The 12,770-nt window shown below is 59.9% G+C and overlaps 1 protein-coding gene across 1 annotated transcript; it reads left to right on the forward strand.

Annotated features, from left to right (window-relative positions):
• Positions 1 to 629: 629 nt before the first annotated feature.
• Positions 630 to 11,582, forward strand: MAFF (MAF bZIP transcription factor F). The gene is made up of 3 exons (XM_081085154.1): positions 630 to 878; positions 9,405 to 9,470; positions 9,899 to 11,582. The coding sequence occupies exons 2-3, from the start codon at positions 9,435 to 9,437 to the stop codon at positions 10,355 to 10,357; spliced, it is 495 nt and encodes a 164-aa protein (XP_080941280.1). The 5' UTR covers positions 630 to 878; positions 9,405 to 9,434; the 3' UTR covers positions 10,358 to 11,582.
• Positions 11,583 to 12,770: the final 1,188 nt, after the last annotated feature.

Consider the following 12,770-nt stretch of genomic DNA (forward strand, 5'->3'; position numbering starts at 1 on the left):
ATGGTGTCTGGACCATGTGGTAGGACTGGGGGTGGGGAGAAGCCAGATGCAGAAGGGTGTTGGATGTGGAACCAGCCTGATTCGGGATGTAGGGAGGAAGGGAGAAAGAGGGATGCAGCAGGGGTCCTAGGATGGGGCTTGAACAACGGAGATGGGGAGACTGGGGGTGTGGGTTGCCGGGGCAGGGCTGATGATCAGGAGGTGGATTTGGGCTGTGTAGGGTTTGCAGTCCCCACCTGGCATCCACGTGGAGGCACGCAGTGGGCACTTGGCTATGAGTCTGGAACTCAGAGAATGTGTTCACTCTAGAAATACAAATTTGGAGCTCATGGGCATATAGACGGCATTTTAAATCACGGGACTGGATGAGATCATCATGGCAGAAGGTGTAGGTCGAAAGGAGAAGACGCTCAGGACTGTCGACTGTAAAATGAGCCAAATGACACCTTCACTCGCGAGGTGTCACGTGAACGCATCCAGCCTAATAGGAACTGAGAACCCCGGGGCGGGCCCGGCGTGTGGGCGGGGCCGGAGGGGCGGGGAATGGGCGGGGCCGAGAGGCCCGGAGGCCGCTCAGGGGGCCGAGGGGGGCGGCCAGGGAGGTGACGTCACCGCATGACTGGGTTTTTATGAATGAAAGGAATCCTGTGAGTGAGTAATTCCGGGAAGCTCGCCTTACAACTTCGCGCGGCCTCCTGCGCCGCCCGCCCCACAACAAAACTCGGCGCGTCGCTCTCGGGAGCCAGGAGCCGGGCTCGGAGCAACCGGCGGTCAGGACCGGAGGGGAGACGGACCGGGGAGCCGGCTGGGACAGCAGCCCGGACGGCAGCGAGACCCGCGCGTGCCAGGGGCGCCAGGCGAAGCGGGCCCGAGGAGGGGTGAGGAACGCGGGTCCGGGGCGGGAGCGGGGGCGCGGGGCTCCGAGGCAGCAGGGCTCGCGCACCCCGAGAATGCGCCTGGGGCGGGGCGCCAGGGCCGGCGCTGTCGGTGCTCGGTGTCCCCACCGCCGGTCGGTTGACGGGAGGAGGGGCAGAGTTCCAGGGACCAAGTCGGGGCCGAAGCGAGCTTGGCGGGGTGCTGGGGTGCTGGGCTCCTGGGGGCGCTGGCCGGAAGGGGCTGGGGGGCTGGCTCGCGTCAGCGTCCACCCAGGAGGGGCGGGGGGGCAGTGTGTGCACGTACGTGACTCGGTGAGAACATTCCCTGGACGGGCGCCCGCAGCCGGGCGTGCGCGGTTTGTTTACGTCCCAGGGCGGGCGGCGAGTGCGTGTGTGTTCCCTGGCCCGCGTCCGAGCGTCCTGCCCGCTGGTGCGCGGGGTGTGCCGTGGGGAGAGACACACACACACACACACACACAGAGAGACCGCCCGGTGAGGACCCTGGGGCCTGTGTGCCCGCGGTGCATACCTGGGAAAGACGTGCCCAACGAGGAAATGCGGAATAGGGACTTGAACTAGGGAAGCGGCCCCATCGTGGTCACACGGTGTCCGGGAATTCTTGCCCCGCTGTCCCCTTGCCACCAGCCAGCGACCCTGCTCTTCCCCGGAGTTTCCCAGGGCCGGGCCACGTGATGTCGGTGTTTGTCCCCCTCCCTGAGCTGGCGGCTGCAGCCACAGGGTGGGGCACAGTATAAACACCCACCCGGCAGGGCTGGGGAGGGGGGGGTGAGGGGGCCACTCCTTCCTCCAGGACCCTGGTGGGCTGGCACAACTCAGGTCGGTATCCCGGGTTTCCTGCTACTTGGGGCAGGCAGACCCGCACTCTTCTTCATCCCCAGCCATCCCTTCAGCCTCGGGAGGAAGTGGAAGGGCCAGAACACCCGTAGCGAAGTGGGGAGGTAGCAAGGGATCCAGGCTTCCTCTGTTCGGTGGGACTCTGGCTGGCCTGGGTTCTGGAGCTGGTGCTGCTGGGCCTGGGAGGGTGAGACCGGAGGAAGGGGTGGGGTTGGTTTCTGTCCTGCCGGTGGTTTCAGTTACATGTGGGACTAGTCAGACATACCTGCTGATTGCCGGACCTGAGGAGCTAGTTGAGGGCCCCGGCCAGCTGGAGTTCCCAGAGTCCTCCCCCTGGGGGTGGGGGCGGGGAATGGTCAACAGGGAGAGGAAGAGGTGGTCTTGGTGTGTGAAGGGTTGCTGTGTGAGGGTGGGGCCCAAACCTGCCCTAAGCCCCTGTATCAGCCCTGCGGGAAGCTTCCCTCTGCCCAGTAGCCTGAAGGATGGGCTGGGGGCTAGGGGTTCCTCGGTCCTATTCTGCCCTCCATTCTTCCCACCCACTGGGCTACAGAATCATGGGGGAGGGGGATCCACTGAGCTTGGGGGATGAGGAACCAGACGATCTTTTAACTGCATCTTTGAGCCCTGGTGAGCTCTGCTACCGCAGTGGGGAACCTCAGTGTCCCCATCTGCAGCAGGAACTAGGCAACGTCCAGGGGCAGGATGGGGGTGAAATGGGGGAGGCAGGGCAGCCTCTACACACAGCCTATTTTCCAGGGAAACTGTGGGAGAGAAAGCAGAGCCAACGGCCCCCGGCCAAGGCCTGGCATGTCCAGGAATGTGTGGGGTTCCCAGTCAGGCCCATCTGCAAAGCCGGGCGGGAAACATCCTGAGTAGGTTGGGGGGCCAAGGACGAGGGGAAGCGGCTGGTTGGCTCTTCCAGCGGCTGGTGCACGGCTAGCACTGAAAGGCTTAACCTTCTGCTGGGTCACCCCCGGTCCTCACTAGGGCCTGGGACCCCACAGGTCTCCCATGGCCCCTGTGCCTCCCTCAGGCCCGATGCTTTTAGCTATGAGCCTGTCATGGGCCAGAGGCTGGGATGAGACCAAGGCCGAACCAGATCCAGAACCTGCCCTCTGGGAGCTTACAGTTGATGAGAGGAGACAAAGTTAAAGGGGGGGCCACCAAACCAATACAAAACCCCAGGGGAGCTGGGTGGTATGAGGGGGAAGCCTGTGGTTTGCAAGTGAATAATACGAAGGCACACCTCGCTTTATTGCGCCTCACTTTATTGCGCCTCGGAGATACTGTGTTTCTTACAAATTGCAGGTCAAGCAAATCTACCAGCACCATCTTTCCAACAGGCTCAGGTGATGATTAACATTTTTATATATATATATATATTTTATTGATTTTTTACAGAGAGGAAGGAAGAGAGATAGAGAGTCAGAAACATCGATGAGAGAGAAACATCGATCAGCCGCCTCCTGCACATCCCCCACCAGGGATGTGCCTGCAACCCAGGTACATGCCCTTGACCGGAATCGAACCTGGGACCTTTCAGTCTGCAGGCCGACGCTCTATCCACTGAGCCAAACCGGTTTCGGCATGATTAGCGTTTTTTAGCAACAAAGTATTTTTTACTTAAGATATGTACATTGTTTTCTTAGGCGCAATGCTATCGCACACTTAATAGACTACAGTAGAGTGTAAACATAACTTATATGCACTAGGAACCAAGAAGCTCCTGATTAATTGCAGTACTTGCTTTATGGCAGTGGTCTGGAGCCGGACCCACAGTATCTCCAAGGTGTGACAGGAACAGGGCTCCAGCTTACCCAGGGTAATCAAGGAAGGTGACCAGTGACCCAGGTTGTCAGGTGGAGTGAGTGATGATTGTCTGTGGAGCCCTTGAGGGCCTTCAGAGCCTGGCACAGAGTAGGTGCTTTCTGTGGTGGCTGATTGAATGAAAGAGCACTGGGTCCAAGAGGATCCTTGGAGGTAGTGGGAAAAGGACATGGTGGAGGCCTGAAGGCCAACTTTGTGGGCTAGGAGGGAGGCTGGCATCGCAGGGTTTTGAAATGAGCCAGCCAAACCTAGGTTTGTAGGTTTTCTCAGTAATGATCCTTCTGACAGCCTTTGGGAGAAGATAGGTGGTGGGGTCTAGAGGCAGAGACTAGAAGTCAGTGAGGAGGTGACTATAGTCATGGCAAGACCAGAAGCCGGTGAGGAAGCGGCTATGGTCACAGTTCAGCTGAAAAAGGAAGTGGTCTCTGAGCAGAAGGATGGTCAAGTCTCTGAGTTTGTGTTCTTATGCCCCTGCCTCCAGGAAGCCTTCCCTGATTTCCTTTCTCTTCCTCTAGGACCTCCACTCTGCTAGTGGTGGTCCTGAAGCTCCATTCAGGGCCAGAATCTGACACGCTAAACTCCAAGGCTGTCAGGTTAGACCAGCCGTGGGCAAACTACAGCCCGTGGGCCGGATCCGGCCCGTTTGAAATGAATAAAACTAAAAAAAAAAAAAAAAAGACCGTTCCCTTTTATGTAATGATGTTTACTTTGAATTTATATTAGTTCACACAAACACTCCATCCATGCTTTTGTTCCGGCCCTCCGGTCCAGTTTAAGAACCCATTGTGGCCCTCGAGTCAAAAAGTTTGCCCACCCCTGGGTTAGAAGGAACCTTAGGCTTGGTGGAGGTTTGGCATGTTGGGCAACTGAGGCCCAGAGAGAGGGCACGGCAGTGAGTGTGAGTGGGTGGCAGAACTGGAACTGGATCCCCAGGCTCCTGCTTCCCTGAGGTGTGGGGTTCTCCCAGCTCCACTCCCCTTTCCAGCAGGGAGGAGACTCCACCAGGGCTGGCTGCCAAGGCCCCGGGAAAACACATTTTTTCCCTCTGTCCTCACAGAGGAAGCGAAATGGCTCGGCAGCCAGAGAGGAGCCCATGCCAGGGGGCAGGCCGTCTGCAGGATGTCCCTGGAGTGGAGAGGGGAAAGGAGGGGAGGGGCCTGCAGGAGGCTGTGGCTGCAGACTGGGCAGGGCAGCTGTCAATCCCCCAAGAGTAAATTCATTCTCCATGCCTCCAAAAGAATGGTAGGAACCTGCAGCCCCTGGAGGTTGCTCTCTGGCCTCTGAGGGAAAAAGCGGGGTGGCGGGGGGAGGGGCTGACATTGAAGAAAGAGCCCTGAGCTAGGGGTCAGGACTCCGGGGTTCCAGCCCCCCACTGCCCCCCACAAGCTGCTCAGTTGTCTGTGACAGAACAGGGGGGTTGGACCAGCCCCTGTCTGAGGCCCGTGCTGGAGGCAGCCCGGGGGAGGGCCCAGGCCCGTGCGTACAGCCCAGCAGCCCCTGGCCTGGGCTGAAGTCTGAAAGCCTGAGGTTATCAGGAAGTTCCCCCTTCTTGTGACTTTCTCTGTGATGGCCTGGCGTTGCTGAGCTAGGGACATTCCTGGGCAAACATGAGTGCCTCAGCTGACATCCAGGATGTGGGTGAGGGGCCGAGGCTACAACAAGAGAAGGAGGGAAGGAGAGAGCAGGTTCGGAGCCTCCTGGGACCTACAAGGACTCAGAATCCCAGCCAGCCCTGTGGGTGGGGCCGCCAGTCACACAGAACAGGGACTGGCCAAGTGTCCACCTCGCGGGCTTCCTTCAGCGGGCTGTGTGAGAAGGGTTCTGAGGTTGTGTCCAGGCTCAGTGGGAAGCAGTGCCGTGGGCGATGGGCGATGGCTGTGGTGAGAGTGGAGGGAGGGACGATGGAGAGATAAGCAAACCATTCGCCACTGCTGATCTTGTCTCGGCCTCTAATGCTATTATAATCACCCCCACTTTACAAGTGAGGGACCCCAGGCCCAGAGAGGAAACATGATTTGTCTGAGGGACCAGCCTCCAAGGTTCTGCATCAGCCTTAGCACCCAGTGCTCAGCACCCAGCACCTAGCAGGCTCAGTTAACCTACATAGGGGAGGCTTGTCCTCTCCCACAGGTCTCTCTGTAGAGCCCAGACTGCACATCGCCTAACACCCACCTCCCCCAGCAGCTGGCACGGCGGCCTGGCTGTCTGTATTCATCTGCACAAACCCAGGTACATCAGAGCAGGGTGGCCGTGGAGACAGCGGTGGGGGAACAGAGAGGTGCCCTGTGAGGCCATCTCGGGGGGAGGCATGTGGCTCAGCGTGGCCTCAGTCCTGGGCGCCACCCTTTTTTAGCTGTGTGACCTTGGACTGCTCTGTTGACCTCTCTGGTCATTATCTCACAGGGTTGTTGGGAGGGTCGGGTGATGACAGCGTGAAAGGGACCAGGATTCAGTGTTCAGTGTCCTCCTGATTTGGGGGGAGAAGCAGCCACTCCCCTGCTGTGTGACTTCAGGCAAAAGGTGTCATCTCTGGGTCTCCCCCTCCCCTTGGGTATAGTGAGGAGGGGGAGCCTTTTCTGTGCGACCCCAGCCAGCGGGGAGATGCTGTGGAAGCGAGGGCCCAGTGACTGCTGCAGGCATGACCCCTCCTGGACAGACTCAGCTATTCTCATAACCTCCCCCATGCTCACTGACACCTGCCCTTGGCGCCACCAAAACCCCGAGAGCAGGTATTGTTCTTACAGATGAGGAAGTGGAGACCAGAGAGGTGGGGTAGCTTGCTCAAGGTCACACAGCCTGGAAAGGAGATGGGGCTCAAACTGGAGCTTGACTTTTAATCTAGTGCCCCTTTCCTTGCTTCCCATGCCCGACCTGGGGCCAAGCATCATGACAGAACCCCTGCTCCTCCTTCCCCCTCCTCCTGGCGTCTGTGTACCAGCCCTGCCATGCAGAAGCCAGGAGGCAGATGAGAAGGAGGAAGAATTGGAGACAGGGCCAGAAGGTTTTTCTCTCAATGGTACTCAGCTGGACAAGCCAGATGCCGGACGGTGTCAGAGACTGCACCCATCCACACCTTGTGGGTGCCTGCTCCCTGCCAGGCCCCGTGCTGGCGACATCAGCACCCAGAGCTGCCTCGGCCTGGTTCCTGCCTGTGGAGCTCACTGTCTGGTGGGCAGACAAGGAAACAGACCATTACAACTCAAGGGAGAAGTGCTGGGGTGGTCAGTGCCTAACAAGTCCTAGGAGTCAGGGGGGGCTTCCCGGAGGAGGAGATGTCTGCACCCAGAGCCGAGCGATGAGTAGGCGTCTGCCAGATAAAGCGAGGGGAGTAGTGTCACAGGGTGTGGGGCGGCACATGGGCCAGAAAGCGTGGGGTGAGAGGAAGTACAAAGTTCCACGTGGCTGGAATGCAGAACGGAGGTGGGCAGTGGTGGGGAGTGAGCCTGGACCTGTCCCCAGGATAGTAGGGAGCCAAGGAAGGTCTGCATGTGGGTGATGACAGGCCGGATTCACAGGTGGAAAGATCCGCTGATAGTGCGTGGAGGACCAGCGGACATGCCAGGACCTCCCTAGGTGTGTGGGGAAGGTGGACATTTAAGAGGCCTGTGTTTTGGTCGGGGTGGTTATGAGGGTCTCCAGGTGGTGCCTGTGGCAGGTTAGGGTCCTGACTGGGGACATTATGGGCCTCAGTTTCCCCCAGTTGTACCACAAGGAGCCTGGGTGCTCCTGAAGACCTCCTTGCCCGAGGGCCAGGGTGGCTGCCTGTGAGGGGATCTCTTAAAGTGCCGACTTCCCTTTCCTGCCCCTCTCCTCGCTTCCCTCTGGGTGTCAGGTCCCCTGGCTGCGTGGGCCGGGAGGGGCTGGGGATTTCTGAGAAGCCCTGGACTGTCCCCACCTCGGCCTGAGTCACGCTGAGAACTCGGCAACCGCCGAGCTTCTGCTCTGGGCCCGGCACTGCTCTGGGCACTGGGGACACGGCAGTGGGCGAGACAAGGTCTGCGCTGTCCTGCGCTGGCATTCCAATGGGGAGACAGACACTGCACAAACAGTGAAATGCATGTGCAATGATGATATATCTGAGAAGTGCTGTAGAGGGACATGAGGTCGGGAAGGGAGACGGGGAGAGTGTGCGTGTGCGTGTGCGTGCGTGTGCGTGTGCGTGCGTGTGTGTGTGTGTGTGTGTGTGTCAGGGACTGGGGATTCTAAGTTGAGCGAGAGCAGGAGATTTGAAGAGCAGCCTGCAGGAGTGAGGAAGCCACGTCTGTGGCTATGTAGGGGAAGAGGATGCTGGGCGGAGGGACCGCTGTGCTCGAGCCCCGGGGGCGGTGTGTGCGGTCGGTTTAAGGAGGCGGGTGCAGAGGGAGGCAAGGGGCGTGGAGCGGGAGCTGAAGTCAGAGGCATTTGCTGAGCCCCCATCTTGTGGTGCCTGTGAGCCACTGTGACGATTTGGGCTATAATCCGGGCGAGATGGGGGGCTTGAGAGGAGTAACATGATCTGACTTAATACACAGCCACTGTATCACCAGGGAGAGCCCGAGGCACAGGGAGGCTAACTGATGTGCCAGAGCCGCGGCCAGTCAGTCGGACACCCTCCGAGGCCCCGCGTGTCTCGTGCCGAAGTCCGTGCACTTGCCGCTTCTCCGCAGGGTCTGACACCTGGGCCGCAGAATGGGCCAGACTCGGCCCCAGGCAGCTCAGGGAGCCAAGGCTGGACCCGGGTCTCACCCCCACTTCACTCTGTCAGACTGGGGGTCACTCGTGAGAACCGACAGGAGGCTGGGCTCAGACCCCCCTCCGCCCTGCTCTCTGCTCCTCACCGTCCCATCGCACGGGGATTTTCGGATGAGAAAACCAGCGAAGAACGAATGGGGAGAAGGGCAGAGTGGCCATGGATAGAGGACGCTGCTCTAAAGGGAACTTGGGGGGCCGCCCCTTTCCCCGCCCAGAGCAGCGACCACTGGCCGTCGTGTGTGAAATGTCACTGACTAGTACACATGTGTTCTGTGAGCTTCTCTGTATGTAGTTTGCACTTTAATGAAAACATATTTTTAAATATATGTTTATTGATTTCAGAGAGGAAGGGAGAGGGAGAGACAGAAACATAAATGATGAAAAAGAATCTTTGATCGGCTGCCTCCTGCACAGACCACACTGGGGATCGAGCCCACAACCCGGGCTTGTGCTCTGATCAGGAATGGAACCCGGACCTCCTGGTTCATAGGTCGATGCTCAACCACTGAGCTGCGCCAGCCAAGCAATGAAAATACTTTTGAATAAGACAAAATGCACCTGTCTGGGCTCCATGTGGGAGAATTGCTGGGGAAGAGGGAGCCCGTTCACGGGGCGCATACTCATTGAGAACTGACCGTGTGCCAGGCACTGACTTAGGCATCTGGAGGCAGCGGTAGGGCAGGCAAGGCCTTGACCCTTGTAGACTAACAGTTTGGTGGAGGAGAGGTGGGAGGGAGAGAGACAAACCATAAACAAGTCATCAAACATAAAATAATTGCAGAACAGGTGACCGTTATGAGGGTTGGTCAGTGGGGTGATATGATATGACACAATGGGGTGTTGTAGCCAGATAGTTAGACCTCTTTGAAGAGGTGGCACTGAGCAAAGATATACCTGCTGAAGAGCTGCTATGAGGAAATAAGGGGAGGGAGTGGCGAGTGCAAAGGCCCTGGGGCTGAAACGAGCCGTTCAAAGAGCCCGCTGTGGCTGGGCCGCTGGGATGGAAGAAGGTGGAATGAGATGAGTCCAAGACAACAGGGGCCTTGAATGGCAAGGCAGTGAGTTGGGATTGTACGCGCCAGGGAAAAAGTGACGTTGGCCTCCTCTCTCCCCTAGGTCTCAGCCCAGAGGGCACCTTCTGCAAACATGTCTGTGGACCCCTTATCCAGCAAAGCCCTGAAGGTGAGGAGGCAGCCCCTGTAGTCCCACCCCTCCCTCCTCCCCAGCCAACTTCCCCTTCAGTACCGGGCACCCCACAGCAGCTCAGCAGGCAGGAGGCATTCCTGGGGCCTTGGCTGGGAACCAGGAGGCGTGGGCTCGGTCAGATAGGCTGTGTCCCCGGGGCAGGCCGTTCCCTCTCCAGGCGGCTTCCCCATCAGGGCAGTGCCCACTGGGCCGCGGGACTTCGAAGGTGCTTTCCTGGGTTTCTTACGACTCCTGCCCCTCTTTGGGGTCTCGGGACAAGTCCAGACCTCAGTGCCTATGGCGGTGGAGGGGGCGCCGTCCCCAGCACCTGATGCGTGCCAGGCCCAGGGCTCAGGGCCCACAGGCAGGGACGACCTGGGCCTCCGTTTCCCCATACCCCCCCCCCCCTCCCGCGCTGCCCGCAGATCAAGCGCGAGCTGAGCGAGAACACGCCGCACCTGTCGGACGAGGCGCTGATGGGGCTGTCGGTGCGCGAGCTGAACCGGCACCTGCGCGGGCTCTCGGCCGAGGAGGTGACGCGGCTCAAGCAGCGGCGCCGCACGCTCAAGAACCGCGGCTACGCCGCCAGCTGCCGCGTGAAGCGCGTGTGCCAGAAGGAGGAGCTGCAGAAGCAGAAGTCGGAGCTGGAGCGCGAGGTGGACAAGCTGGCGCGCGAGAACGCGGCCATGCGCCTGGAGCTCGACGCGCTGCGCGGCAAGTGCGAGGCGCTGCAGGGCTTCGCGCGCTCCGTCGCCGCCTCCCGCGGGCCCTCGGCGCTCGTGGCGCCCGCCAGCGTCATCACCATCGTCAAGTCAGCTCGGAGCCCGGCCCCCGGCCCCGCCCCGGGGCCCGCGCCCGCCCCCGCGCCCGCCCCCTGCTCCTAGTGCCCGCTGCGCCCCCCCCCGCCACGCCCCATTCCCCAAACCGCGCCCCTCCGGCCCCTGCGACCCCGGCTCCCTTCCCCCAGTGCCTCAGCACGACCTCTGTCCCAGGTGCCCTTTCTCCGCAGCCACCAGCCCCGTGGGAACACAGGTCCTCTCCCTGGAGCCCTTCCTGGTGCAGCCCCTGAACCTGGCACCTAAAAGCCCTGGGAAGCGGCGACCGTGGTGAGAGAGGGCGGGGTGGGTCAAGGTCTCCCTTGGCTGGAAGCGCAGCCTTCCTAGAGGGGAGGAGGGAGACGAGCGAGTTTGGAGAAGCGTCGTCAAGGAGAAGGGGGCCTCCCCTCGTTTTGTAAACTGCTCAGACATGCCCGTGGCCCCTGCCCGGCCTGGGAGTCGGCACTAGGTTGGGGGTTTGTCTTGTGGGGCTGCCCCCCTCTGCTTTGGGCCTGGGGAAATCTCCTGCCCCGTCAGCAGACGGAACCGGGCCTCCCCTGGATGGGCCACCTGTGCTTAGAGGTTGAGCTGAAACTTACAGCCAGGTCCTCCCACTGCCGTCCTGCGATCCCAGCCATGGCCAGGGGACAGTGGACAGGGGCTGGAGACGGGAGGCAGGGCTGCCGTGGCCTGGGAGACGGCTGTCTGTGAGACAAGATAAGAGAAGTAGAAGGAGAGAGAAGGGGATGTAGATGGAAGAGAGGGAAGGGGCTGGCTAGCCAATTAGCAAGGGGACGGAGGCAGGTGGGGAGATGAGATGACAGATCCGCAGTCTTGCAGCCTGGGGTGGGGGCCCTCAAAAGGGACGTCCCACCTCTTCCCCTGTGACTGCCCCCCCTGGGGTGGCGGCTGGCCACAGCCGGTGATTGTTCTGGGAAGCCCAGCCCCCCTCCCCACACACTGTACACAGCTGCCCTCCCGCTCTTATTTATTGCACGAATCTAAGTTATTCTCTCCAGCCAGAGCCCTAGTGCCCACTCCCCGGGAAAAGTGGCGTGGGCCCTGAGCTGGACTTTATATTTTATATCTGCAAATAAATCACATTTTATCTTATATTTAGGGAAAGCCGGGTGGCAACAACAACCAAAAAATGTTTTTAAAATAATTGCCCCGGCCTCCAGAATTTATTTATTTTCTGACTTACAGTAAGCGAGTTATCCGCCTTCTGTATTTTGTAGACTTTCTGAATAAAGTCAAGTTCTCTTTTTCCACAGTGAAGAAGTGCATGTCCTGAGCTATGGTTTGTTTGTTGTTTTTGTTTTTTTTTGGGGGGGGGGCGTTCCGAGTGAGGGGCCCAAAATGGAGTTCTGCTTTCCCAGCCCAGGCCGAACCCTCTGCTGGGCGGGAGGGCTAACTCCAGTTTGCAAATAAAAGCTAAGCACCGTCGCTGCTCTTGCCTGTGCCTGCGCTGGTGGTGGGGGGCGCTGGAAGTGGAAACCCAGATGGGTGGCGCCAAAACATGTCCGTCCTTCCTTCTGGGTGCCTGAGCCAGGGACCCTCCATGGGGAAGGCAAAGCCGGGAGCACAATGAAATGTAGGGTTACGTTTCTTTCCTGGGCATCCCTTCAGCGAGAAAACAGTCCCGCTCCGAGAGGAAAATTCCCAGCTTGAAGAGTCATCTCCCGGCACTTTCGCGAGGAGGGCTGATCTTCTACAGCCAAGTAGAAGACGCTTTCCTGGTGTTCCAGGAGGCACAGGCGGGGCAGGGCTTCCTCAGTCCCAGCCTGCAGGCCGACAAGCAGCCGCAGTCCTCCTGGGCCCAGGCGGCAGAGTGCACTGTGCCGGGCAGGGAAAGCGCGGTTTGAATCCAGACGGGAGCCTTCCTAGCTGTGTGACCTTTAGTGGCTTATGTAGCTGCTTGCAGCCTCGGCTTACCCATCTGTGCCAGGAAGGTTCTCCGAGGGCACGGGGGCCAGCACTGGGAGCCGGAGGGGCCCAGGCTCGAACACAGAAATGTTACAGGAGGTGCACCGCTGCAGTGAGGGTTTCGGAGAGGCCGGCTGTGGGTGTGAAGATGGCGGGGCTGGGAGAAGGCACGGGATAGGAAAGTTGGGGAAAGGCCAAACCACATAGGTTGGCTTGATCCACAGGCCTTCCTCCTCCCCCTCAGGTGGGGGCCCCTGATCCTCACCCGATGCTGAGATGCTGAGTTCAGGCCTAAGGAAAAGGCAGCCGGAAGCTGCAGGAGAGCCAAGCTGAGGCTGGGAATTTCCCCACCCCCACAGCATTCCTGAGGGCCCAAGTCAGCAGCCCCCCCCCCCCCAGCCCCCTCGAAGGCATGCGGAGGCGGCTGCAGGAAGGTGCCCTGCCGGCCAGACACCTGGCCTGGTGAGTAGAGGCAGTGCCCCCCAGCCCAGCAGGCCCTGCTCCAGGCCTGGCCCTCGGGGGCGGCACCGAGGGTCCCACAGAGGAGGCTGGGTGC

The sequence above is a fragment of the Myotis nattereri genome, assembly GCF_964212035.1.
Source record: "Myotis nattereri genome assembly, chromosome: 2".
In the NCBI taxonomy this organism is placed as follows: domain Eukaryota; kingdom Metazoa; phylum Chordata; class Mammalia; order Chiroptera; family Vespertilionidae; genus Myotis; species Myotis nattereri.

Excerpts from the sequence above, each read along its gene's own strand:
- MAFF (XM_081085154.1), top strand. The coding sequence starts at position 9,435 with ATGTCTGTGGACCCCTTATCCAGCAAAGCCCTGAAG. Across the intron at positions 9,471-9,898 it reads TATCCAGCAAAGCCCTGAAG|ATCAAGCGCGAGCTGAGCGA; the intron begins GTGAGGAGGCAG and ends CGCTGCCCGCAG.